At 39.3% G+C, this 25926-nt stretch overlaps 3 protein-coding genes and 1 pseudogene across 3 annotated transcripts; 2 read left to right on the top strand and 2 right to left on the bottom strand.

Moving 5' to 3' along the window:
* Window positions 1-2603: 2603 nt before the first annotated feature.
* Window positions 2604-3227, bottom strand: LOC128307526 (uncharacterized). The gene has a single exon (XM_053045403.1). It carries the CDS (start codon window positions 3225-3227, stop codon window positions 2604-2606), a length of 624 nt encoding a protein of 207 aa, XP_052901363.1.
* A 1527-nt stretch (window positions 3228-4754) lies between these two features.
* On the top strand, window positions 4755-5378 carry LOC128307524 (uncharacterized). Its single transcript, XM_053045402.1, has one exon. The coding sequence runs from the start codon at window positions 4755-4757 to the stop codon at window positions 5376-5378; it is 624 nt and encodes a 207-aa protein (XP_052901362.1).
* A 5331-nt stretch (window positions 5379-10709) lies between these two features.
* On the top strand, window positions 10710-12708 carry LOC128307523 (uncharacterized). The gene is made up of 2 exons (XM_053045401.1): window positions 10710-11225; window positions 12622-12708. The coding sequence occupies exons 1-2, from the start codon at window positions 10710-10712 to the stop codon at window positions 12706-12708; spliced, it is 603 nt and encodes a 200-aa protein (XP_052901361.1).
* A 12565-nt stretch (window positions 12709-25273) lies between these two features.
* LOC128307522 (uncharacterized) lies at window positions 25274-25688 on the bottom strand (annotated as a pseudogene).
* Window positions 25689-25926: the final 238 nt, after the last annotated feature.

Genomic DNA, 25926 nt, shown 5'->3' with positions numbered 1-25926 from the left:
ACGAGGCATGTTCTTGGATGAATCATGAGATGGATTATAGACGACACTAATACTTTCAGTGCTGGCCACCTTGAGGATGCTGTTAGCTGACTGCACCTTCAGCAATATTGCCCATTTTTTTAACATTGGCACTTGCTCTTCGACGAACTTGACTAGCTCGTTATATTCATCTCGCTTTGCACCCACTGCTAGCCAACCAACAATAGGCAGTTTGTTTGTCTTCAAAAAATGTGCCAGTGCTCGATACGTTTATCCAATTTACGCAATCTCTTCACATGTAGGTTAAAATCGTCTCGACGCGATTTAATAAAGACGCGCCATTTTAGTGGCGTCGGATTGGAACTACGCTAAAATGTCTATCGCGCTACAGTACTTGCGGTCTACATCCTATTCCTTGGTATGTCGCTTTGATTTGTTGTGTTGTGTTGTGTTGGGTGTGTTCGGACCGGAAGCAAGAACCTCCGACTGATCCGGGCACTTGTGTTCGAATTACGTTCTTTATTATCTACCCTTTCGTATTAATAGGATTATTTAACTTTACATTCTTTAGCTTTATTGTACTAAGCACCAATTTCCTGTGTACATTACTCGCCCGCGCTGGGTTATGTTGACAAACATTTTTGGTGATCGGATTTCCCAGACCTCACGCGATCGCGGTCAGTTTTTTTGTGGCAAGTTTATCAACATATGTTTGGACATAGCCGGGATATGTCTTTTTCTTTTTGGTGAACGAGCTTCGTTGAGCGAATTTCACTTTTTAGTTCCGCTCGTCAGCTGCAATAATGCTTCCAATAAGTACTGTAATTCCTTAATTAATTTCAGCTGAACTTTGTTTGCTCGACATCAACAGTTTCATTTGTGGCTTCGTCATCGTAAGACGAGAGCTAAGACGGGTAATCGTAAAAAGCAAACGCACTGTTTCACCGAATATTCCACAACTCCACGAAGCATAAATTGCAGAAGTATTCCGAATAGGTAATTTTTTGTCGCATTGATGTAATATTTTATCACCTTTTACCTATTACAAAATCGAGGTTCGTTCTTGATTGTGGTTCTCGTAATAATAGTTTAAGTAACGTAGTTGCAACCGCACTGAAATTTCACTACAATAAACATTCACGGCGTTTTATGTATTACATATATTATATTTAAGCACTGCTATTCGATTTAAAATTCGAATAAAATCTGCTCTTGCGTTATTTCGCTCGACACAGCTACTTGAGTCATCTGATTCATACCGACCAGATCAGACCTTTTCTCCAGCTTGTTCAATGTTTCTGTATGTTGGTCTGATTCTCTGGTTTCATTTAACTGCGAGAATGTTTTCTAATGTGATTCGCTGATGTTCTAGGTAATATTACTATTCTCATTTGAAAATGCAATCTAAAGTCAATTTATATGTTATGTATCGTTTATATGTTGTATGTTTATATGTTATGTAGCTTTACGCAGAACTGTGTTGTCCTTCTCGATCGCCCGTTCTGTACTGCTGATAGGGACAGTGGCATAAATAGTCATGCTGAAAGTAAAACCTGATGTCCTGTTGCAAAGTTTAGATGTGATATAAAATAGCAAAATGAGCTTTTCTAGGCAAACAATTAAAACGGTTGGTCATGTAGATTTTTGTTCATACTATCGTTTATTTGAATCTCTGTTTTTTTAAGAATATTAAACTATTATTGTTATGTACTCATAGGAAAAATTTTAAAAGCTGTAACTGATTTATTGACCAAAACATACAAACGATATAAGCAAGTAAAAACACAAGGGTTTTACGGGAGCTAAGAACGAACATGAGATCACGTCATGCGTTGATAGAAGAAATATCCTAACGGTAGTGAACGCAGTAATAAACGAATAACGATGATCGTCAGCAACCCGTTTGGTTACACGTTAAGGTTTACCGGCCGTTCTTGCACACTACACCGGTTGCTCAAGTACGCCAATGTCGTTTGGTGCTCGCACGAATTGAGTCCATCCAGCGAAAGTCTACTTGGTTCACTCTGCGCTCCTGGGATCATCACCTCGACTATTAGACCAGATGTTTGTAGCCAGGATTCTTGCCCCTCATGGAAAGGGTGCTAAACGCCAGGCGATTGTTCCTGTCGGGATAAATAGATGATCAAATTAACTTTTTTTACTTAGCTATGGGCCAACATCATAAACGTACCGGTTCGTGTCTTACAAGTGTGCGGTCCTAGCTCGCGGTGGAAAATCGGCGCACAGTTTTTCGATGTGTTGCTAATCCGGCGTCCGAATTGCACCGATTTCTGCGACGTGTTCGAGACTGGTATGTTGATCTGAACATTATGTTCATTAGCAATCTGGTCCGTTCAACTAGTAAGAAAAAAAAAATTCTTCTACATATAGATAAGTCCCCCGTCTCAATTAGTGAGTAATCACTGTGTGTTTTGCACAGCAATTACTCTCCAGTCAGCACCACGAGGAGGTTTGAGATCGGAGTTCTAAAAATGCTCGATCAATGCAAAATGTTAATTTAACATTGAGCAAGCATCTTTAGCATTTGCCAACCACCTACCTAACCATCTAATCTTTTCTGCACTATCTAAACTAAGCTCCTATCAGATGCTAGCTATTTGGCCCTAATCTGCTTTCAGTATATTTAAAATCTCCTCAAAACTATTCTGGTTATGACGCTTAAACTGATACTCCCTCAAATAACACCTCATGCTACCTTTGTGCGTTCCCTTACTCCTAATAAAATCCTTTACATGCCTCCATAAATTTTCTATATTCTGTGTATGAATATCGCGATTCCCTGGATCTACAAAATTCTCTGAATGATTTACCCTATTGTGCCTATATCCATGCTGCTCTAATCCTCCGTACGCTGCCCAACAATCTGTCACTACTGTACTATTCCTATCTACGTTGTTCAAAACTAAATTATGTAAAGTTGCCCTATCTCTTTTCTCTACTATTTCTAAAAATATCTCTTTCGTTTCCCTACAAATTCCTCCAACTAGCCAAACCTGATTATTATTTGAAATACGTCCCCTATGATTCTTACGCTTAACTACTACCGACTCGTCTATTTCTACCGTTAATCCTAATCCTCCTATCGGTCTTCTGTTAGCCTCGACGTAACTAGCACATTTTTCCCTAATTTCACTAAACCACTTATAAACTGTGTTCTTATTAACTGCAAATTCCTCAACTATCGTTTCTACGCTAAGATTCCTAGTCCATCCTAATATCAACAGCATACTTTTCCCTAATGTTAACCTCGATCCACTAAAAACACTGCCCTTCCTAACCGAACACTCTGCCCTATTACACCGCGGGTCACAACAAACCCACTTAAAACAGCCTTGCGAACTTATCGGTTTCCTAATCATCCCTGCACTACAGTTCTCGCAATTCTGAGCTGCCCTCAACAATCCTGCATCTAACATCAAACTAACTAGCCCTACCTCATCTTCAACTAACTTCACTAGCTTCGTCACTGTACTTGCCTGTCCTAACACATTCATTTTCCTACACTAATTGCCTACTAACTGCGCTTTTGATATAGAAAAAATTTATATTTGCAAAACACAAAATTTTATCTTCTAGCTGTGTTATTTTATGCGTTTGTTTGTTGGTGTGAAGAATGTCGTTTTTTATGATTGGGGCACCTTAAGCAATGGTTGCCAACTTTACATTCGAACGTGCTTTGGCGCCTATATTTCGAATAAAAATAATTACTGCCGTAATGCTTGTTTAATCTTTCATTATGTGAGTCGTTTTACAATAAAATAATTTGTTAATTTTTCATCCACAATTTGTAAATACACAGTTTAAAATTTTCTGCAAAAACATTTATTGCATTTCGAAGATCGAAAACTAAGCCGTGATGCCAAATATATCCGAATTCAAAAATGCAAAAAGTTGATAATTTTTGTTTTGTTTTATTTAAAGCAACAGATAAAATATTCACTAGTTTAATGATAATGAGTAATGTTCAATATAGTATTTCAAATACATATTAATTTTTTAACTCTCCGTTCCGGAATAAATGAAAAAAAAAATTAACTCTATGATTTTTAATTTGGCCTGGCTTTTCTTTTTTGATACCAAAAATTATCAACTTTTTGCATTTTTGAATTCGGATATATTTGGCATCACGGCTTAGTTTTCGATCTTCGAAATGCAATAAATGTTTTTGCAGAAAATTTTAAACTGTGTATTTACAAATTGTGGATGAAAAATTAACAAATTATTTTATTGTAAAACGACTCACATAATGAAAGATTAAACAAGCATTACGGCAGTAATTATTTTTATTCGAAATATAGGCGCCAAAGCACGTTCGAATGTAAAGTTGGCAACCATTGCTTAAGGTGCCCCAATCATAAAAAACGACATTCTTCACACCAACAAACAAACGCATAAAATAACACAGCTAGAAGATAAAATTTTGTGTTTTGCAAATATAAATTTTTTCTATATCAAAAGCGCAGTTAGTAGGCAATTAGTGTAGGAAAATGAATGTGTTAGGACAGGCAAGTACAGTGACGAAGCTAGTGAAGTTAGTTGAAGATGAGGTAGGGCTAGTTAGTTTGATGTTAGATGCAGGATTGTTGAGGGCAGCTCAGAATTGCGAGAACTGTAGTGCAGGGATGATTAGGAAACCGATAAGTTCGCAAGGCTGTTTTAAGTGGGTTTGTTGTGACCCGCGGTGTAATAGGGCAGAGTGTTCGGTTAGGAAGGGCAGTGTTTTTAGTGGATCGAGGTTAACATTAGGGAAAAGTATGCTGTTGATATTAGGATGGACTAGGAATCTTAGCGTAGAAACGATAGTTGAGGAATTTGCAGTTAATAAGAACACAGTTTATAAGTGGTTTAGTGAAATTAGGGAAAAATGTGCTAGTTACGTCGAGGCTAACAGAAGACCGATAGGAGGATTAGGATTAACGGTAGAAATAGACGAGTCGGTAGTAGTTAAGCGTAAGAATCATAGGGGACGTATTTCAAATAATAATCAGGTTTGGCTAGTTGGAGGAATTTGTAGGGAAACGAAAGAGATATTTTTAGAAATAGTAGAGAAAAGAGATAGGGCAACTTTACATAATTTAGTTTTGAACAACGTAGATAGGAATAGTACAGTAGTGACAGATTGTTGGGCAGCGTACGGAGGATTAGAGCAGCATGGATATAGGCACAATAGGGTAAATCATTCAGAGAATTTTGTAGATCCAGGGAATCGCGATATTCATACACAGAATATAGAAAATTTATGGAGGCATGTAAAGGATTTTATTAGGAGTAAGGGAACGCACAAAGGTAGCATGAGGTGTTATTTGAGGGAGTATCAGTTTAAGCGTCATAACCAGAATAGTTTTGAGGAGATTTTAAATATACTGAAAGCAGATTAGGGCCAAATAGCTAGCATCTGATAGGAGCTTAGTTTAGATAGTGCAGAAAAGATTAGATGGTTAGGTAGGTGGTTGGCAAATGCTAAAGATGCTTGCTCAATGTTAAATTAACATTTTGCATTGATCGAGCATTTTTAGAACTCCGATCTCAAACCTCCTCGTGGTGCTGACTGGAGAGTAATTGCTGTGCAAAACACACAGTGATTACTCACTAATTGAGACGGGGGACTTATCTATATGTAGAAGAATTTTTTTTTTCTTACTAGTTGAACGGACCAGATTGCTAATGAACATAATGTTCAGATCAACATACCAGTCTCGAACACGTCGCAGAAATCGGTGCAATTCGGACGCCGGATTAGCAACACATCGAAAAACTGTGCGCCGATTTTCCACCGCGAGCTAGGACCGCACACTTGTAAGACACGAACCGGTACGTTTATGATGTTGGCCCATAGCTAAGTAAAAAAAGTTAATTTGATCATCTATTTATCCCGACAGGAACAATCGCCTGGCGTTTAGCACCCTTTCCATGAGGGGCAAGAATCCTGGCTACAAACATCTGGTCTAATAGTCGAGGTGATGATCCCAGGAGCGCAGAGTGAACCAAGTAGACTTTCGCTGGATGGACTCAATTCGTGCGAGCACCAAACGACATTGGCGTACTTGAGCAACCGGTGTAGTGTGCAAGAACGGCCGGTAAACCTTAACGTGTAACCAAACGGGTTGCTGACGATCATCGTTATTCGTTTATTACTGCGTTCACTACCGTTAGGATATTTCTTCTATCAACGCATGACGTGATCTCATGTTCGTTCTTAGCTCCCGTAAAACCCTTGTGTTTTTACTTGCTTATATCGTTTGTATGTTTGGTCAATAAATCAGTTACAGCTTTTAAAATTTTTCCTATGAGTACATAACAATAATAGTTTAATATTCTTAAAAAAACAGAGATTCAAATAAACGATAGTATGAACAAAAATCTACATGACCAACCGTTTTAATTGTTTGCCTAGAAAAGCTCATTTTGCTATTTTATATCACATCTAAACTTTGCAACAGGACATCAGGTTTTACTTTCAGCATGACTATTTATGCCACTGTCCCTATCAGCAGTACAGAACGGGCGATCGAGAAGGACAACACAGTTCTGCGTAAAGCTACATAACATATAAACATACAACATATAAACGATACATAACATATAAATTGACTTTAGATTGCATTTTCAAATGAGAATAGTAATATTACCTAGAACATCAGCGAATCACATTAGAAAACATTCTCGCAGTTAAATGAAACCAGAGAATCAGACCAACATACAGAAACATTGAACAAGCTGGAGAAAAGGTCTGATCTGGTCGGTATGAATCAGATGACTCAAGTAGCTGTGTCGAGCGAAATAACGCAAGAGCAGATTTTATTCGAATTTTAAATCGAATAGCAGTGCTTAAATATAATATATGTAATACATAAAACGCCGTGAATGTTTATTGTAGTGAAATTTCAATGCGGTTGCAACTACGTTACTTAAACTATTATTACGAGAACCACAATCAAGAACGAACCTCGATTTTGTAATAGGTAAAAGGTGATAAAATATTACATCAATGCGACAAAAATTACCTATTCGGAATACTTCTGCAATTTATGCTTCGTGGAGTTGTGGAATATTCGGTGAAACAGTGCGTTTGCTTTTTACGATTACCCGTCTTAGCTCTCGTCTTACGATGACGAAGCCACAAATGAAACTGTTGATGTCGAGCAAACAAAGTTCAGCTGAAATTAATTAAGGAATTACAGTACTTATTGGAAGCATTATTGCAGCTGACGAGCGGAACTAAAAAGTGAAATTCGCTCAACGAAGCTCGTTCACCAAAAAGAAAAAGACATATCCCGGCTATGTCCAAACATATGTTGATAAACTTGCCACAAAAAAACTGACCGCGATCGCGTGAGGTCTGGGAAATCCGATCACCAAAAATGTTTGTCAACATAACCCAGCGCGGGCGAGTAATGTACACAGGAAATTGGTGCTTAGTACAATAAAGCTAAAGAATGTAAAGTTAAATAATCCTATTAATACGAAAGGGTAGATAATAAAGAACGTAATTCGAACACAAGTGCCCGGATCAGTCGGAGGTTCTTGCTTCCGGTCCGAACACACCCAACACAACACAACACAACAAATCAAAGCGACATACCAAGGAATAGGATGTAGACCGCAAGTACTGTAGCGCGATAGACATTTTAGCGTAGTTCCAATCCGACGCCACTAAAATGGCGCGTCTTTATTAAATCGCGTCGAGACGATTTTAACCTACATGTGAAGAGATTGCGTAAATTGGATAAACGTATCGAGCACTGGCACATTTTTTGAAGACAAACAAACTGCCTATTGTTGGTTGGCTAGCAGTGGGTGCAAAGCGAGATGAATATAACGAGCTAGTCAAGTTCGTCGAAGAGCAAGTGCCAATGTTAAAAAAATGGGCAATATTGCTGAAGGTGCAGTCAGCTAACAGCATCCTCAAGGTGGCCAGCACTGAAAGTATTAGTGTCGTCTATAATCCATCTCATGATTCATCCAAGAACATGCCTCGTGCATGTTCGTGGGATTGTCCTCTCTCGTGTACCTCTCGCCATGTAAACAAATATGAGGTTTTTTACATTATAAAATGTTAAAAAGCGGCAGGAGCTAAGAAGAACAGAAGCTTTGTTGGAACTGTTTGTGTGCAGAGCATACGGTGAAAAAATGTTGGTCGCAATATCCGCCCATGGCAGGTATGTCCATCATCGGTTGTTCGACTGTGTCGGGAAATCGTACCAGTAAAACATATTTGAATAAATCGGTTAGACGATATTTTGATTGGTGCAGATAAAGTAATATCTGCAAAAATACAAAGGAATCAATCACAGCAGATGCTTAATGGAACATACAAGGAAAGGGGCAAAAGGAGGCTAGACACATCAATTTCGCTAAGCAGGATCGAGGTGATAAAATTGACTTGAGCAAGAGAGCGTCTCTTTTGAAGGGTTTCAAGGCCAGGCCTGGCCTGGCCTGATTATATCTTTTGGAATGCAAAACGACTAAATGCTTTTTGCACTTGCTCAAGTCTCAGGATATGATTAGGAGAAGACGGCGACCATACAACACTAGAAAACTCTACAATTGGCCTAATAAGACTGCAATATAGCTAATATAAAGACTAAAACATATATAGACTCCAATATCCTTCAAACAGAGAGGATTGAAAAATAATACAATACGAGGCAATACGACGGAATAAGGAAAGGGAACGGTAGGATTTTTTCGAGGAGCATTGAAAAGCTAAGTCTGCGATCAAGACACCTAAATCTTTTACAAACGACACCTGATCAAGAGGAACGCAGTGACACAATAAACAAAATCAGTGCGGTTCGGGAAGCGACAAAATAAGATAACATTACATTTAGTAAGATATAAAATAAGATCATTAGCAGCACACCAGGTTGAAGAAGAGTTAAAATGGTCTTGAAGTAATAAACAATCCCTCATATTGCGAGAAGATAGGAAGAAACAGTTTGAGATCGTCAGCAAACATGATTGAGGAAGGTGAAGCATACACTGCCTTGCGGAACACCAGAAGGATAAAAGAGAAAAAAGAGGGAATAAAGGACACAATCGAATGCGGCCCTAAAGTCGGTGTATACAACATCGACTTAGCGATCAGCATCCAAATGGGAAAACAACATTGCAACAGAGTACATAAGGTTAGACACAACTGATTTTTTGGGCATAAATCCGTGGTGGTTGCGGGAAACATTATTATGCACGCAGGGACCTTACTTCGAGTGGACAATGTAATCGAGTATTGTAGATGACGCACATTGCTTTGTAATTCCTTTATAATTAAATACATTACTACGACTGCCCTTCTTCTAGGTTTTGATTAACCAGCAGGAAGGGTCGCATGACTCTTGCAAGGACCAAAATTGGAACAAAATTAACAGGCACGGAACAATAATGACGCCACAACACTTAACACATACATAGGTAGCCCATCAGGACCAGACGAAAAGTACTAGCCCTGTGTGAAACTAAAAGTAATAAGCCACGCACTCACAATCTAATTATCAACAGGTTCAAACAGCTTCCTTGCGGTACTGAGAATGTGAAACTGTTTGCCGTTTGTAATCGTTTATGATGTTGTAGGTTGTTAATGTACAGTGTATTTTGGTTACCCACCGTTCAACATTACTGTTGATGGACAATCCGTTGAAAAATTAACACGACTTGGGAAACATGATCGCACACACTATCTTCATTGTGCATATTAAGCTGCATTACATTGGCCGAGCATTACAGGAAAGCGAAAAGAAAATGTGCATAATAAAGAAACTAGTTTTTTTAACCGTTCCAAAGGATAAAGATTAGTAAATAGAGAACTGATCATGAATTGCCCGTAGATAGTTACAGTTTTACCTTTAAATAAATAATAATCAATAAATAAAATAAATCAATATTCCATTGTTATCATAAAATGCTACAATTGTTTTCCTTTTTTGAAAAGCACGTTGTAACCATTTGTGGTGATTTTCCCATTATTTGTACGCAGAATTAATAAATATGTACCGTTTGAATATTTATTAGACCCTTATACAATTATTGGAATGTAATAAAACATTAAACGATGAAACCCTTGTGTGCTGAAAAAAACAATTATCCAAAATTAATAAACCCACCAACGGTCAACTTTATTCGCAATTCGAAAAAAATAATTTGACCATTACAGTCATGTGGAATTCACACTGTTGCCGACGAAAAAATTGTGCCCCTACATGTATGCAATGTGAAAATGAGGGAGCATGAAATTTCACCGGGAGCTATATTAGTTTTTTACCCTTCGCGGCAAGCTTTTTGTCATTGGGAAAGCTTCAAGCATGACAGATGTTTGAATTTAAAATGACAGTTTAGATAAAAAATGAAATTTAAATAACATATTTTAGGCTGATAATTGGTAGTAAAAACAATAATGATTATTGTATATGCATACAAAACAATGTTTCGAAAGAATTCGAGGCAGTGGTTATAAACAAAAGCCTTCAAAACAGCTTCTGTCAATTGGTATAATTTGAACAGGTAGTGAAAAAATGATCACTTGTAGAAAGTTTTTCAAAGCAAGCGACGCAAACTGTGTAATCCGTTTTTTTTCAAAATAATAATTTTGCAAGCAAGTAAAGAAAAGTGAGCAATAAAAGTTTCACAAAGTTAGGTGAGTTACATATATTATGTTTGTGGACATGATGAGGAACATTTCGAATTGGTAATCACAACGTTACATTTTTCTAGTCATGGATGCCAGTACAAGCTCTGCACCTCGGCGTGTTTTAAAAACTACCAGCGATGAGGATAGGCAACGCATCATAACGGCATATGAAAGTGGTGCAACACCAGCATCAATAGGCAATATGCTAAACATAAACAAGAGCACCGTGTACGGGATCATCAAGCGATATAAGGACACCTGGCAAATTGAATCGAAAAAGCGCGGCGGTCATCGTGCTAAATCGTTGTCGAGTGAAGCCGTGGACAGTATTCGAGTCTGGATCGACGAAGATTGTACTCTCACCCTGAAAGCGCTGGCCGAGAAAGTGTTCCAGCAATACGGCGTACGCGTGGCCGCTTCACCCATTGCCAAGGAAGTGAAGGAATTCAATTATTCGTTCAAAATGATTCAAAGGGTGCCAGAACGTCGTAACACAGCCGCAACTATCGAGGAGCGAACAGCATATGCCGCCAGATTCTACGATATTGCTCGTGAGGTTCCTGTAAATGGGCTGGTGTATTTGGACGAAGTTGGATTCAACGTGAGTATGCGGACATCCAAAGGGCGATCAAGGAAAGGAACGCCAGCTACAGTTGTTGTTCCTCAACTACGCACCAGAAACGTATCAATTATCTGTGCCATGAACGCGTCCGGCATTGTTCACTACCAGGCATATAATCGCGCGGTAAACAGGGAACTATTTACCGGATTTATTATAGAGCTAAAAGCCATTTTGCGAGCTAACGATATATCCAGAAGTTACTTCGTGATGGATAATGTTGCGTTTCATAAATGCAACTCTGTGATAGAAACCATCGAAGATGGACACGACGAAGCAATTTATTTATTTTAAATATACTGAACCCTAACGTAAAAATATAATAGAAAAAGTAATATCATCTGTAACGAATCGTCATACGAACGTATTTACGCAATCCTAAACGCGTCGATCCAGACTCGAATACTGTCCACGGCTTCACTCGACAACGATTTAGCACGATGACCGCCGCGCTTTTTCGATTCAATTTGCCAGGTGTCCTTATATCGCTTGATGATCCCGTACACGGTGCTCTTGTTTATGTTTAGCATATTGCCTATTGATGCTGGTGTTGCACCACTTTCATATGCCGTTATGATGCGTTGCCTATCCTCATCGCTGGTAGTTTTTAAAACACGCCGAGGTGCAGAGCTTGTACTGGCATCCATGACTGGAAAAATGTAACGTTGTGATTACCAATTCGAAATGTTCCTCATCATGTCCACAAACATAATATATGTAACTCACCTAACTTTGTGAAACTTTTATTGCTCACTTTTCTTTACTTGCTTGCAAAATTATTATTTTGAATAAAACGGCTTACACAGTTTGCGTCGCTTGCTTTGAAAAACTTTCTACAAGTGATCATTTTTTCACTACCTGTTCAAATTATACCAATTGAGAGAAGCTGTTTTGAAGGCTTTTGTTTATAACCACTGCCTCGAATTCTTTCGAAACATTGTTTTGTATGCATATACAATAATCATTATTGTTTTTACTACCAATTATCAGCCTAAAATATGTTATTTAAATTTCATTTTTTATCTAAACTGTCATTTTAAATTCAAACATCTGTCATGCTTAAAGCTTTCCCATTGACAAAAAGCTTGCCGCGAAGCGTCACAAATATTTTGGTCCAGATTGCGACAACAGACTCCGCTTCCTTTTGAGCAGGGTCCAGATGGCGCACCTGAGTCCAGATGCAAACTGGCAGTCTAGATAAATGTGAACCGTGGCTAGAATAAGCTCTTACGTTGCCAGATAAGATCGTAAACCCTGTAAGACCACGAAGTCGGATTGTGGAACAACCTAAATTTCTACGACTCATATCAGACCTTGAAGTCGTAGTGAGGCTATCTGGGATCTTTTCTTAACTTGCCCAAACGAATGTGGCTTGTAGCGGAACGGATCCGTTAAAGATCGCCAAAGGCTGGTTACCGGCTCATCGGATATCGCGGCAGGGGCAGCATCTCGTCTTCGAACGTAGGCTAACAGCTGTGAAGCTAACAGTAAACTATTTTCCATACTTTGTAGAGAACTTACCCGACCATTAATCGCTGGGATCCTTCACGCAGGACTTTTCTGTTTAATTTCTTCACAGATTCAGTAGCATCCCGTCTTCGAGCATAAGCTAACAGCTACGAAGCTAACAGTAAAATATTTTCCATGCCTTGTAGAGAACCTACCATTGAAAGCGGCCAACGCCCGCTCATATATTCACTGCACTACAAAGAAAGAAAATGCATTACATGCGTTAAAACGAGCCGCTTACTTTCATTAATATGCTTTACTTAACTTACACCACAAGCCGCGTTAATTGAGCATGCAGTTTGAAATAAAAAATTACCTCTCGTAATTTTTGGCACGCAAAATTTATTCATAATTAATACACTCTGTTGCTTGTCAATTTCCGCTTTAAACCGCCGATATTTATGAAAAACAAAAATGTAAACAAACCATGGAACTATTTACCGGATTTATTATAGAGCTAAAAGCCATTTTGCGAGCTAACGATATATCCAGAAGTTACTTCGTGATGGATAATGTTGCGTTTCATAAATGCAACTCTGTGATAGAAACCATCGAAGATGGACACGACGAAGCAATTTATTTATTTTAAATATACTGAACCCTAACGTAAAAATATAATAGAAAAAGTAATATCATCTGTAACGAATCGTCATACGAACGTATTTACGCAATCCTAAACGCGTCGATCCAGACTCGAATACTGTCCACGGCTTCACTCGACAACGATTTAGCACGATGACCGCCGCGCTTTTTCGATTCAATTTGCCAGGTGTCCTTATATCGCTTGATGATCCCGTACACGGTGCTCTTGTTTATGTTTAGCATATTGCCTATTGATGCTGGTGTTGCACCACTTTCATATGCCGTTATGATGCGTTGCCTATCCTCATCGCTGGTAGTTTTTAAAACACGCCGAGGTGCAGAGCTTGTACTGGCATCCATGACTGGAAAAATGTAACGTTGTGATTACCAATTCGAAATGTTCCTCATCATGTCCACAAACATAATATATGTAACTCACCTAACTTTGTGAAACTTTTATTGCTCACTTTTCTTTACTTGCTTGCAAAATTATTATTTTGAATAAAACGGCTTACACAGTTTGCGTCGCTTGCTTTGAAAAACTTTCTACAAGTGATCATTTTTTCACTACCTGTTCAAATTATACCAATTGAGAGAAGCTGTTTTGAAGGCTTTTGTTTATAACCACTGCCTCGAATTCTTTCGAAACATTGTTTTGTATGCATATACAATAATCATTATTGTTTTTACTACCAATTATCAGCCTAAAATATGTTATTTAAATTTCATTTTTTATCTAAACTGTCATTTTAAATTCAAACATCTGTCATGCTTAAAGCTTTCCCATTGACAAAAAGCTTGCCGCGAAGCGTCACAAATATTTTGGTCCAGATTGCGACAACAGACTCCGCTTCCTTTTGAGCAGGGTCCAGATGGCGCACCTGAGTCCAGATGCAAACTGGCAGTCTAGATAAATGTGAACCGTGGCTAGAATAAGCTCTTACGTTGCCAGATAAGATCGTAAACCCTGTAAGACCACGAAGTCGGATTGTGGAACAACCTAAATTTCTACGACTCATATCAGACCTTGAAGTCGTAGTGAGGCTATCTGGGATCTTTTCTTAACTTGCCCAAACGAATGTGGCTTGTAGCGGAACGGATCCGTTAAAGATCGCCAAAGGCTGGTTACCGGCTCATCGGATATCGCGGCAGGGGCAGCATCTCGTCTTCGAACGTAGGCTAACAGCTGTGAAGCTAACAGTAAACTATTTTCCATACTTTGTAGAGAACTTACCCGACCATTAATCGCTGGGATCCTTCACGCAGGACTTTTCTGTTTAATTTCTTCACAGATTCAGTAGCATCCCGTCTTCGAGCATAAGCTAACAGCTACGAAGCTAACAGTAAAATATTTTCCATGCCTTGTAGAGAACCTACCATTGAAAGCGGCCAACGCCCGCTCATATATTCACTGCACTACAAAGAAAGAAAATGCATTACATGCGTTAAAACGAGCCGCTTACTTTCATTAATATGCTTTACTTAACTTACACCACAAGCCGCGTTAATTGAGCATGCAGTTTGAAATAAAAAATTACCTCTCGTAATTTTTGGCACGCAAAATTTATTCATAATTAATACACTCTGTTGCTTGTCAATTTCCGCTTTAAACCGCCGATATTTATGAAAAACAAAAATGTAAACAAACCATGGAACTATTTACCGGATTTATTATAGAGCTAAAAGCCATTTTGCGAGCTAACGATATATCCAGAAGTTACTTCGTGATGGATAATGTTGCGTTTCATAAATGCAACTCTGTGATAGAAACCATCGAAGATGGACACGACGAAGCAATTTATTTATTTTAAATATACTGAACCCTAACGTAAAAATATAATAGAAAAAGTAATATCATCTGTAACGAATCGTCATACGAACGTATTTACGCAATCCTAAACGCGTCGATCCAGACTCGAATACTGTCCACGGCTTCACTCGACAACGATTTAGCACGATGACCGCCGCGCTTTTTCGATTCAATTTGCCAGGTGTCCTTATATCGCTTGATGATCCCGTACACGGTGCTCTTGTTTATGTTTAGCATATTGCCTATTGATGCTGGTGTTGCACCACTTTCATATGCCGTTATGATGCGTTGCCTATCCTCATCGCTGGTAGTTTTTAAAACACGCCGAGGTGCAGAGCTTGTACTGGCATCCATGACTGGAAAAATGTAACGTTGTGATTACCAATTCGAAATGTTCCTCATCATGTCCACAAACATAATATATGTAACTCACCTAACTTTGTGAAACTTTTATTGCTCACTTTTCTTTACTTGCTTGCAAAATTATTATTTTGAATAAAACGGCTTACACAGTTTGCGTCGCTTGCTTTGAAAAACTTTCTACAAGTGATCATTTTTTCACTACCTGTTCAAATTATACCAATTGAGAGAAGCTGTTTTGAAGGCTTTTGTTTATAACCACTGCCTCGAATTCTTTCGAAACATTGTTTTGTATGCATATACAATAATCATTATTGTTTTTACTACCAATTATCAGCCTAAAATATGTTATTTAAATTTCATTTTTTATCTAAACTGTCATTTTAAATTCAAACATCTGTCATGCTTAAAGCTTTCCCATTGACAAAAAGCTTGCCGCGAAGCGTCACAAATATTTTGGTCCAGATTGCGACAACAGACTCCGCTTCCTTTTGAGCAGGGTCCAGATGGCGCACCTGAGTCCAGATGCAAACTGGCAGTCTAGATAAATGTGAACCGTGGCTAGAATAAGCTCTTACGTTGCCAGATAAGATCGTAAACCCTGTAAGACCACGAAGTCGGATTGTGGAACAACCTAAATTTCTACGACTCATATCAGACCTTGAAGTCGTAGTGAGGCTATCTGGGATCTTTTCTTAACTTGCCCAAACGAATGTGGCTTGTAGCGGAACGGATCCGTTAAAGATCGCCAAAGGCTGGTTACCGGCTCATCGGATATCGCGGCAGGGGCAGCATCTCGTCTTCGAACGTAGGCTAACAGCTGTGAAGCTAACAGTAAACTATTTTCCATACTTTGTAGAGAACTTACCCGACCATTAATCGCTGGGATCCTTCACGCAGGACTTTTCTGTTTAATTTCTTCACAGATTCAGTAGCATCCCGTCTTCGAGCATAAGCTAACAGCTACGAAGCTAACAGTAAAATATTTTCCATGCCTTGTAGAGAACCTACCATTGAAAGCGGCCAACGCCCGCTCATATATTCACTGCACTACAAAGAAAGAAAATGCATTACATGCGTTAAAACGAGCCGCTTACTTTCATTAATATGCTTTACTTAACTTACACCACAAGCCGCGTTAATTGAGCATGCAGTTTGAAATAAAAAATTACCTCTCGTAATTTTTGGCACGCAAAATTTATTCATAATTAATACACTCTGTTGCTTGTCAATTTCCGCTTTAAACCGCCGATATTTATGAAAAACAAAAATGTAAACAAACCATGTTGACATTTAATTTGTCACACCATATGACCGAACCACCAATTGATGTGCTTGAAACGTTTCAGGGTAGCTTCGAACCCTAGGGGGGGGGGGGGGGGGGGGGGAGACTACAAACATCTTTTACCCAAATATCTCTCACCCAAATATCTTTCACCCAAAATTTTTTTACCAAAACTCCTTCAATACATAACGAAACGTCCGGATCGATGTTTTCAATTTAGGGATGTTTGGCAACTCTTCAACAGCCAATCGTCTGATGCGCGAGGATGCATGGATGTGTTACGATTGAAAAATGAAAAATCATTGTGCTGTCAAAATGTCGCAAGTGATGTGAAATTGTGCTAGTTGTTGCGTGGTGTTGTGAGCCGAATCGATGCTTTTATATTCAATCAATCGGTGTTTTTCTCGAAAGAACGGCCAGGCCGTACTGCTAAAAGTGCTAAAAAGTTTGATAGTGTACACATTTGCAAGTGTTTTGTGGTGTTACGTGCTCTCATCAATGTGGTGCTACGGCTAATTAACTCGTCATTCGACCGATTTAGCGCAGGGCTGCGATGCAAAACCTACCTTTAGCAACGAGTGTTTTCTTGTAACACTTTGTTGGCGGGCGATTTTTAGCCAGAACGTGCTGGTATCTCCGCATGCATTTGTTGTCTTAGGCGCTGGAGAGCTTAGCGTCGCCGCCGCCGCAAGATGTCATTCATTACCTGAAATCTTTCACACACATAGAAACATTACTCTTCGATACTTGGATATCTCCACAATGTTTAGTGCTTGGCTCTCCAATACATATAAAAAAGCGTGTACGAATGCGCTGGACGTAAAGAATGCTGAAAAATGTTCACATCAATTTATTACGAATTTTCTTTATTATTTTGTTATTTTTGATGCAATATGGGAATATTATTTCTTTATTTTTGATAAAATATGGGAAAAAATTTTTGTAATTCAATTTTGATATAGCATTCGAAGAAGCATTTATATGCATGAAATGGCACATCGCATGCTTTACAAATATATCTTGTTTCTTTACGCAAGCCTTGTTGGCTACAAAAATTACATTTTCAGATTGACCGTTTTTTAGATTTGTGACAATTTTTTCCAGAACATGTTCTCTCTGTAAGTTCTCTTGTGGGTTATTTTGAGAGTCCTGTTGTGGTGATAAAACGTTGCTCGACTTTTCAGAGTCACCCGCACATATCCATTCTCTTGCTACTTCAAGTATAAATTTTCTATAGGGAATTTTCTTGATCCTATCCTATGGAATTTTCTTGAATATTGCACAGTTTATAAAAAAATGCCAATTTTTTGTACCATTTTATGGTTTTTCTAAAAATGTAGCTGTTGGCCAAGTACTGATCGGTACGATCCACTCCCGACATATACTTGTTGTAATCTAATACACATTTAGGTTTGACATTTGCCGAAGTAATAATTCTCTTTTTATTGTTTGTAGAGTTCATCGATGCATCATGGATAGTTGATATCATGCGAACTAATCGTTTGTCTTTCCACGTTAGTAGCAAAATGGGGCCTTTTCTTACAAATGCAATTTCCCCTTTCTGAATTGTTTTTGATTTATCTTTAGTATTTTTGGCAACCCACGATTTTCCCGAATTGTTCCACAAACATAAGTTTTTTTATACAGCATTTCTGCCGTGGCAACACTGTTGTAATAATTATCTTGGTAAACATGGTACCAATGACCGAAGTACGGTTGTATTACATCAGTAATGGTTCCAATCATTTTTTTTCCCGGCACCTGAGTTAATTTCCATGTTTAGAATATAACCAGTGTCACTCTCACTAAGCATTCTTATCAAAATCCCATACTTTGTTATTTTGGCTGGATTGTATGTTCTAAAGCTAAGTCTTCCTCTCCAAGGTACAATAGCTTCATTCAGTGATAATTGTTGTTTTGGTGTATATATTGACTGGAATTTAGTGATGAAATGATCCAATAACGGTCTTATCTTCCACAATTTATTGTTTGATCCAACGTTTCGAACATTATTTGCAATGTAAAAGAATCGAAGTATCAGCTCAAATCTAATTCGGGCCATGGTTTTTGGAAATATTGGTGTTTCAATCAATGGATCCTTAGACCAATATTCTCTCCAGTGTGATTTTTTAATTTGCCCCATCAGCAACACCAATCCAAGAAACCTTTTCATTTCGTTCGTAGTGACATCTTCATATAATGGACTTTTCGCAGCACTTTCATAGGATGACAATTGTTGTTTTTGGTATAAGTTGGTTTGAGAAACAAGTAAATTAAAAAAAATCATCGCAAACCAATTTCGCATATTTACTAGGAGTCGATCTAGAACACAATTGGATGATGGGCCCAGGCACCTTGTCGAATTGTCGTAAATGTTGTGACTTATCTCGTTCAATCCACTCTTTCTCACTGTCACTAAATGTAACGTTCATCGCACGCTTAGTTGGTCTAATATCGTTTTCGTCTTCTTCAGAATCACTAAATATTGATAAAAAGCAGCAAGCGTCAAATTTGTCCAAACCATCGTTATCGTCGTTACGTCCAGCCATCTCTAATAATACGGTTGCACTGAAGAAATTCACTAATATATTCAACTAGCGTTGGCTTAGAACGTATAATCCAGAAAAGAACACAACACAGAAAAAAACTACACAAACAGAAATAGCCCGTGTGCATGTATGTGCGCGCGCGTCTTTCATCGATGCGTCGGTCTTCAGGACGGACATGTCCGTTTCCCGTCAACAACGTTCGGTTGAGCGAGAACGGATATGTCCGTCACCCGTCAACAAAGTGTTAAGTACTGGCGTTCGGTGGTAAAAGGAGGTAATTGTTTAATAAGCAATATTTATATGTTATTAAATCATCACTGCCTTAAATCGTCGTCACAATAACGTATGTACCAATTATTCATAGGACATTTTCTGCTTGTATGAAGATCGGCGATGGCCGGAAATGCTATACACAGTGTCAATATTAAACGAATGTGAGGAATTAAACGTAGTGTGGAAATCAAGCGTTAGTAGTTTGGTGTTTGCTTCAAGGATTATATTCTTCTGACTGATAGAGTATAATCCAGACAGAGGTAAGTAGATTGTGTGACCAATTGATTGGCGTGTTTTTTAAGCTTAATGTTAATATCTTTCATTGTAGGGATTGAATAAAATATAGACACGACAAACATTACGTGTTCGCCACACACTATTACGCAGTGAGTACAAACATGGATGTATATCTTTGGCTTTCAAACTATGATGATGACGATAGTCCCTTTTTTTCAACCACGTCGAACCTTTATCAATGTACTCATCGAGTAAACCATCGTAGCTATATTACAGTAACGTTTAACATGCTCAGCACCACATCACCCCAATTTAAGTAATGCCAATAGCACCGCCTAGCCGTATCACACAAAACTGTTAAAAGACTACTCGATTGTTCTGTTATAGGATACAGAATGGTTTGGGGCTACAAACAATGTCGGTCCGGAAAATTATTGTTCGAAAGGGGAAAATTTAGATTTTCGTGTTGGTGTAAATTCTTAGTGAAACACAAATATAGATCTGACAACTTTGACAACATTCCAATGTGCTCTAAAGGAACACAAATGTGGTGTTTGTGAGCATGCATTACAATGCGGTAAAAATTTTCGTTTGTTCTGTAAGAACAGTTAACAATAAACAACGCGTTTATGACCGATTTGTTAATAAATAATTCAAATGTCATTATTTTACCATTTCAATCTCCTACGGAGCACAAATCAAATGAGATCATACTTATTCTGCTGTATGATCTCATTTGATCTGACTGAGGCCTGATCTTGATCTGAGGCCCAATACGTCTATATTAATTTTTCATTTTGGCATTCATTGTAGTATACTGTGTAATTTTTTTTATTTATGGGATATGGGATATATATTTATATTTATATGTATTATTATTGTTTGTACCTCTATTTAAAGTTTGCCCCAAAATGTTGCATCATCGGTAGTCTCACTTGGTCCGCAATCAAGAGCATACAAAATGGCTTTATTACAAGTTAAGGGATTCCTTGCTTACAAAAAGAATCTGGTTGTTGCTGCGGGAACAAAGTCGGACTGCTGGGTCCGCCGCCGTAGGTTGACCACGCGAAGGTTGGCCTACCCTGAGACTCTCGCGCAAGTCTCGTTCACCTTTCAGATCAGCTCGGATCAGATGTTAGGCTTCGTAGCTGGATTCCCAGGGCGAGTTTCTAACGTGGATCTTTACTTTCACTGAAAGGGCCGTAGAAGTGAAGGCGCTCGGAATTGTTCGGGTCGGACAGTTAGGCTTTTGTTCTGATAAATCAGAATAAGTTCCTAATGTGGACCTCCGTTCAATTCGATTGCCAACCCAGCGACTCGAAAAGCACCGTGGTTAAGGTTTAAAATACGAGTGAAGTTTATTGGCAATGTCTCCTGCTTATATACTAACAATGTGTCTCGAGATTTGAAGGTGAAAACGAGATGAACGATAGAATCATTCTCCTTACGTTAGCAATCTTATGTTGAAAGATCGAATCATTGTTCTTACTTTAGCATATCTTGCATTGTAAGGGTATACCTGCCCGTTGGCGGTCGTATGGTGTCAGCTTATTTGCGATAATTATTTCTTAACCGAATCGTTGATCTTATTGTTTACTATATCAAACGGGGAGGTCTCTATTTGTTTATGCGTCTTACGAACGGGTCTCCGGACGTTGTTTACTTATGAGCTCGCGGTTCTGTCAACTGTTATGATTTACGCCCTCACCTTGGGTGCTGGGCATTGCTATGCTATGCTATGCTATGCATGCTCATTCATAAGTTTTGTTTGCTTACTTAACATTTCGACTGATTTCGCGGTTTTCTCAATTGTTGTGATTAACCCCCTTCGGATTCTAGCATGCTCATTCATGAGTTTTGTTCGCGTTCGCAACACTGGTGCTAAGGTTTTTTAATCCGTTCATGAAAGTACGTACCGCTATTGGCTCTACAATATTAGAAGCAACTGTTTCATTTAAAAATGTACCGTACGATACATGAGCTGCAGATAGTTTTTTTTTGCAAATTTTTCGATCTCATCACCAAATGCTGAGATGTTTTGCTTTAGTTGTTTTTGTTGGCCAAAGAGTTGGATGTGTGGGTCTCGAACAACGCGGTGTTCTATGGCGGGTAGTACTCTGGCGCTGTCGGTGAAGATCACGTTGGGCTTAACACTGCGAAGACTTTCGTCGGCGGCGATAAGCATAGCTACTGCTTCTGCGGAAAAAATGGAAGTGTTGTTAGGTAGTTTAATGGCACTATTGACGTGAGTGGAGTGTATTCCGCGTCCGGCAGCTTCGTTTAGAACAGCCGTCGGTGAAGATGTGTTGGTGGTGTTGATACTTGTTACAGATGTGACGTGTGAATGTTTGGTTGGCTATGTGGCTACTTTTCCCTGCTTTTAATTGGTGTTTAAGGTCCCAGTCTATTATAGGTGTTTGTTGATACCAGGGGTGCGGTCAGGGGTGGTGAGTTAGAGGATTTGTGGTAGTTAGGATTTGGAATGCAGGGCTGGCTCTATTGGTGAGAGAGGTGGCTTGGATTACATGTTTATAGTAGTCTAGTTGCTGCTGCTACTATTTTGTTGGTGATCATGTGATGCAGAGGAAGGCGACCGTTTTCACAGAGGATTGAATCGGTGGAACTGGTGATGAATGATCCGGTCGGACAATAAAATCATATTGTGGTGTAGTAGAGCGGCGCTATTGTCTTCTCGAATGTTTCTCTCTTTGGGAAGACGACCGTAGAGGAGTTATGGGAGTAACCAGTTACTAATGATTCTTATTAGTGTGCTCGGTGCTTTGCGGTTCTGAGCATTTTAAAGAGGTTTAACTGGCTTTTTGCTTCTTTCTTGATACGTGTGGAATGGGGAATGAAGGAAAGTCTTGAGTTGAATGTAACTCCTAAAATGCCTACTTGTCGTGTATTCGGTATGGGTGTATTATTGAATGTATTGTCTTTTTTTGTAATGTGGGAAAAAGTTATTGCAAATGTGAAGCGTTTTGGATTTGTTGTGTAATATTTCATAACCTGCCCATCTAGCCCATTGCCCAACCTTGTCGACTCCTGTTTGCAGTAGTTTACGAGATTTTGCACAAGAGCTGGATAAAGAGGCTAAGATGATATCGTCTGCGTATACGAAAGACATCATTTGTGTAGTAATGGAGCAAAATAAGGATTCGATGCTGATAAGGAATAGAGTGCGAGAGAGAATGGCATCGTGTGGGACGGCCGTTTCAAGTATGTAGTGATTGGTCGGTGAAGGTCGGTAGCTGGAGGACTCAGAAGGTGCAATCAGTTAGGAAGCTCTCGATGAAGTTTGTGAGACGTACACTGGGCCCCCTCTGGAAATCTGTTCTAGTATGGAGTGGCGCCAGGTACGGTTAAAGACTTTGGAAAGGTCTATTATAGCAAGGTCTATGTTTTGGTTATGAGTGTCGGCTGTTTCTAACACGTCATCCAGTTTGGCAAAGTACGTTTCCGTACCCATGGCGCACCGAAAGCCGTGTTGTTTAGAGCTAAGGAGGGTTCTATCTTCCATTTCTATTTCTGGAGTCAGTCAATGGTTAACCATGCCTTCTATAGGCCTTTCATAATGCAGTTAAGAAAAGAAATGGAGTGGTAATTATCTACATCAGTGTTAGGTTTGATAGGCTTAGAGATGGGAAGGGTGAGACTGGATTTTCAATTTTTTTATTAATGTTACCTGTGGACCAGATGTTGTTATATATAATTTCAAGATGATTCGCACTTCATTGTTTATCTTGGTTTATCGGTTCTGCACCACTCGATGGACGGATCGCAATAGAGGAAGATCCTCGGGTCGCAGCTCACTCGTGTGTGAGCGTGTGTATGTCGTTACGTCCAGTTCTGTAACTCCTCCGGGGCGACAAACCGGTCGTCCTCGATCGTGTTGAGTTAGGTCAATATACTCTCATCGCATTGAGTAGCACCTGTCGTTCCGTTTAGTTTACAATATTTACAAATACATGTTTGGATTACCTATCTAATTATAACATTCGCATAAGCTGTCAAAATTGTATCAACCTAAATTTACCTAACTTACTACTTCTATTTACCTAACCCAAATTGAATTCAAAATCCATTCAATTGAATTGATTTCTTATTCGTCTCAATTTGTTTTTGTTCCGCTTGACGCCTCTTTCAATTCTTATTCTCCTTTTTTATCAGAATGTTTTTTTCTTTCTCTAGTACAGCAGGATCTTCTTTCGCTTCGTTGTGATTTCCATTTTTCTTTTAATTTTATTAAAATTACACATGATTTCATCGAATATCTTCTTTTTATTTTCGGTAATTATCCTAGGGTTTACTTCATCTAGTTGGTTAAAGCTGATTTCATTCGATGTAAATTCTATTGATGAATGCACACTACTGTTGTACAATGACACCGCTATTTGCATGATTTCAAGCGTACTTAGACCCGAACATTTGTATTTGTTATTGTTGAAAATTTCTAAAATTGTGCTGAGGATTTTTTCTACTTGGCTGTTGACGCAAATTTTAGTTCAATACTTAGGTTACTTAGGAATCCCCATATTTGGGCACTTCTAAATGAGCATGCATGGTCACATATTATTTTCTTTGGAGTTCCAAATGTAGATATACTGTGTGTAAGTCCTGCTTGGATCGTCGATACGGCCTGATCGTTCTAATGAAAAAAAGTTGTGCTTGGATGTCTATTGCGTTACTTGAATCGATCTTCATTTATTTTAAGTGCTTAGAAAATGCGCATACCAGTGACGGAAATAGAGCTTGTCTATGCCGAAAATATCCATATGCACCATATGGTGCTTTCCCGGTTGGTCTTGGGGAAATTTTGTTGTTGTATGGCTGCCTCTCATATTTGTATTTAGCACAGGTATTGCACGCATTTATAATGTTCCGTATTTTCATGATCATTTTGGCAAAATAATACGCCCTTTTCATTTGTTTCTCTGCTTCTTGAACACCTCTATGGGAACGGTCGTGGGTTTGAGTAATTAGTACGTACCGTCTTCCTTTCGATATGACTTCTTTTTTTAACGGGGAGGGAATCTTCAAAAGACGAACACGTAAGAGGAGTGTGGATACGGTGGCCATCAGCGTTTGTTAACCACCGTCTATCCGGTAAACAGTTCGGGATTCACCAGGTCCGCTAATTCCGGGGGAAGGAATTAGCGTCCTGGCGCGACCTCGCTAAACCACTCCTCGACCTGATCCAACCCTGTCGATGCGCTGTGATGCGTATTACTCCTTGCCGGAGCGTGTGTGCTATGCACCCTTGACGTCGATCCTCTGCTGCTGCCGTCGATGCTTCTGCTGCTGCTTCGACGTCTTCATGTTGGCTTTGCTGCTTCATCTAAAAGAAAGAATAATGGGAAGAAATAGGCATTAAAAGTTCTTGGGATGCTGCATCGCCAAACAGCATGTGCATCGTTTTGCGAGGTTATCGCCTTCGTTGTCGTCGTCTTCGCCGTGCCGTCGGTGGGCTCACTTCGTTCCACAACTGTTGCAGTGTCTTGAAGATTGCCCTGGCGGCCGTTGCGTACTGCGTCCCAAGCGTCCTTGTCGGAGTACATCTCTGTCACAAGGTTCTCCTTGGTAAGCCGGGTTCGACTTCGCTGTTGCATTTCTTGCTGTGTTCGGGCGAATCGGGGACATGAGAACAGTACATGGCTCACGTCCTCCACGGCGTTTGTGAAAACTGGGCAGTTCGATGAGCCGTCCAGGATGGACAGCTGGGTTAGGAAGAAGTCCACTTCCCCGTGCTTACGGCTTAGCCAGACGGAAATGTCCGGTATCAGCCTCCTTGTCTTCATTCCTGGAGGGTTGCGTCCCTGCCTCTGTTCATTGTTGAACATCTTAGCGTTTCCTCGTGTTGCCGTTTCCTGATGTTCACAGATGTTCCACCTGTCGATTTGAATTCGTCGTGGCAGCGAATGCCTTCGTCTATCAGGAACACGAACGGGATGGTACCAGTGACAACACATGCCGCATCGTACGAGACCGTGTGGAAAGCGCTAGCCACCTGGAGTACTCCCGTGCGATGTGACCTTTGAATCGTCGTGCGATGTGTTTGTCTTACCAATGGCCATCTCG

The sequence above is a fragment of the Anopheles moucheti genome, assembly GCF_943734755.1.
Source record: "Anopheles moucheti chromosome X unlocalized genomic scaffold, idAnoMoucSN_F20_07 X_unloc_1, whole genome shotgun sequence".
In the NCBI taxonomy this organism is placed as follows: Eukaryota; Metazoa; Arthropoda; class Insecta; order Diptera; family Culicidae; genus Anopheles; species Anopheles moucheti.
This window is presented reverse-complemented; position numbering and strand designations above follow the sequence as displayed.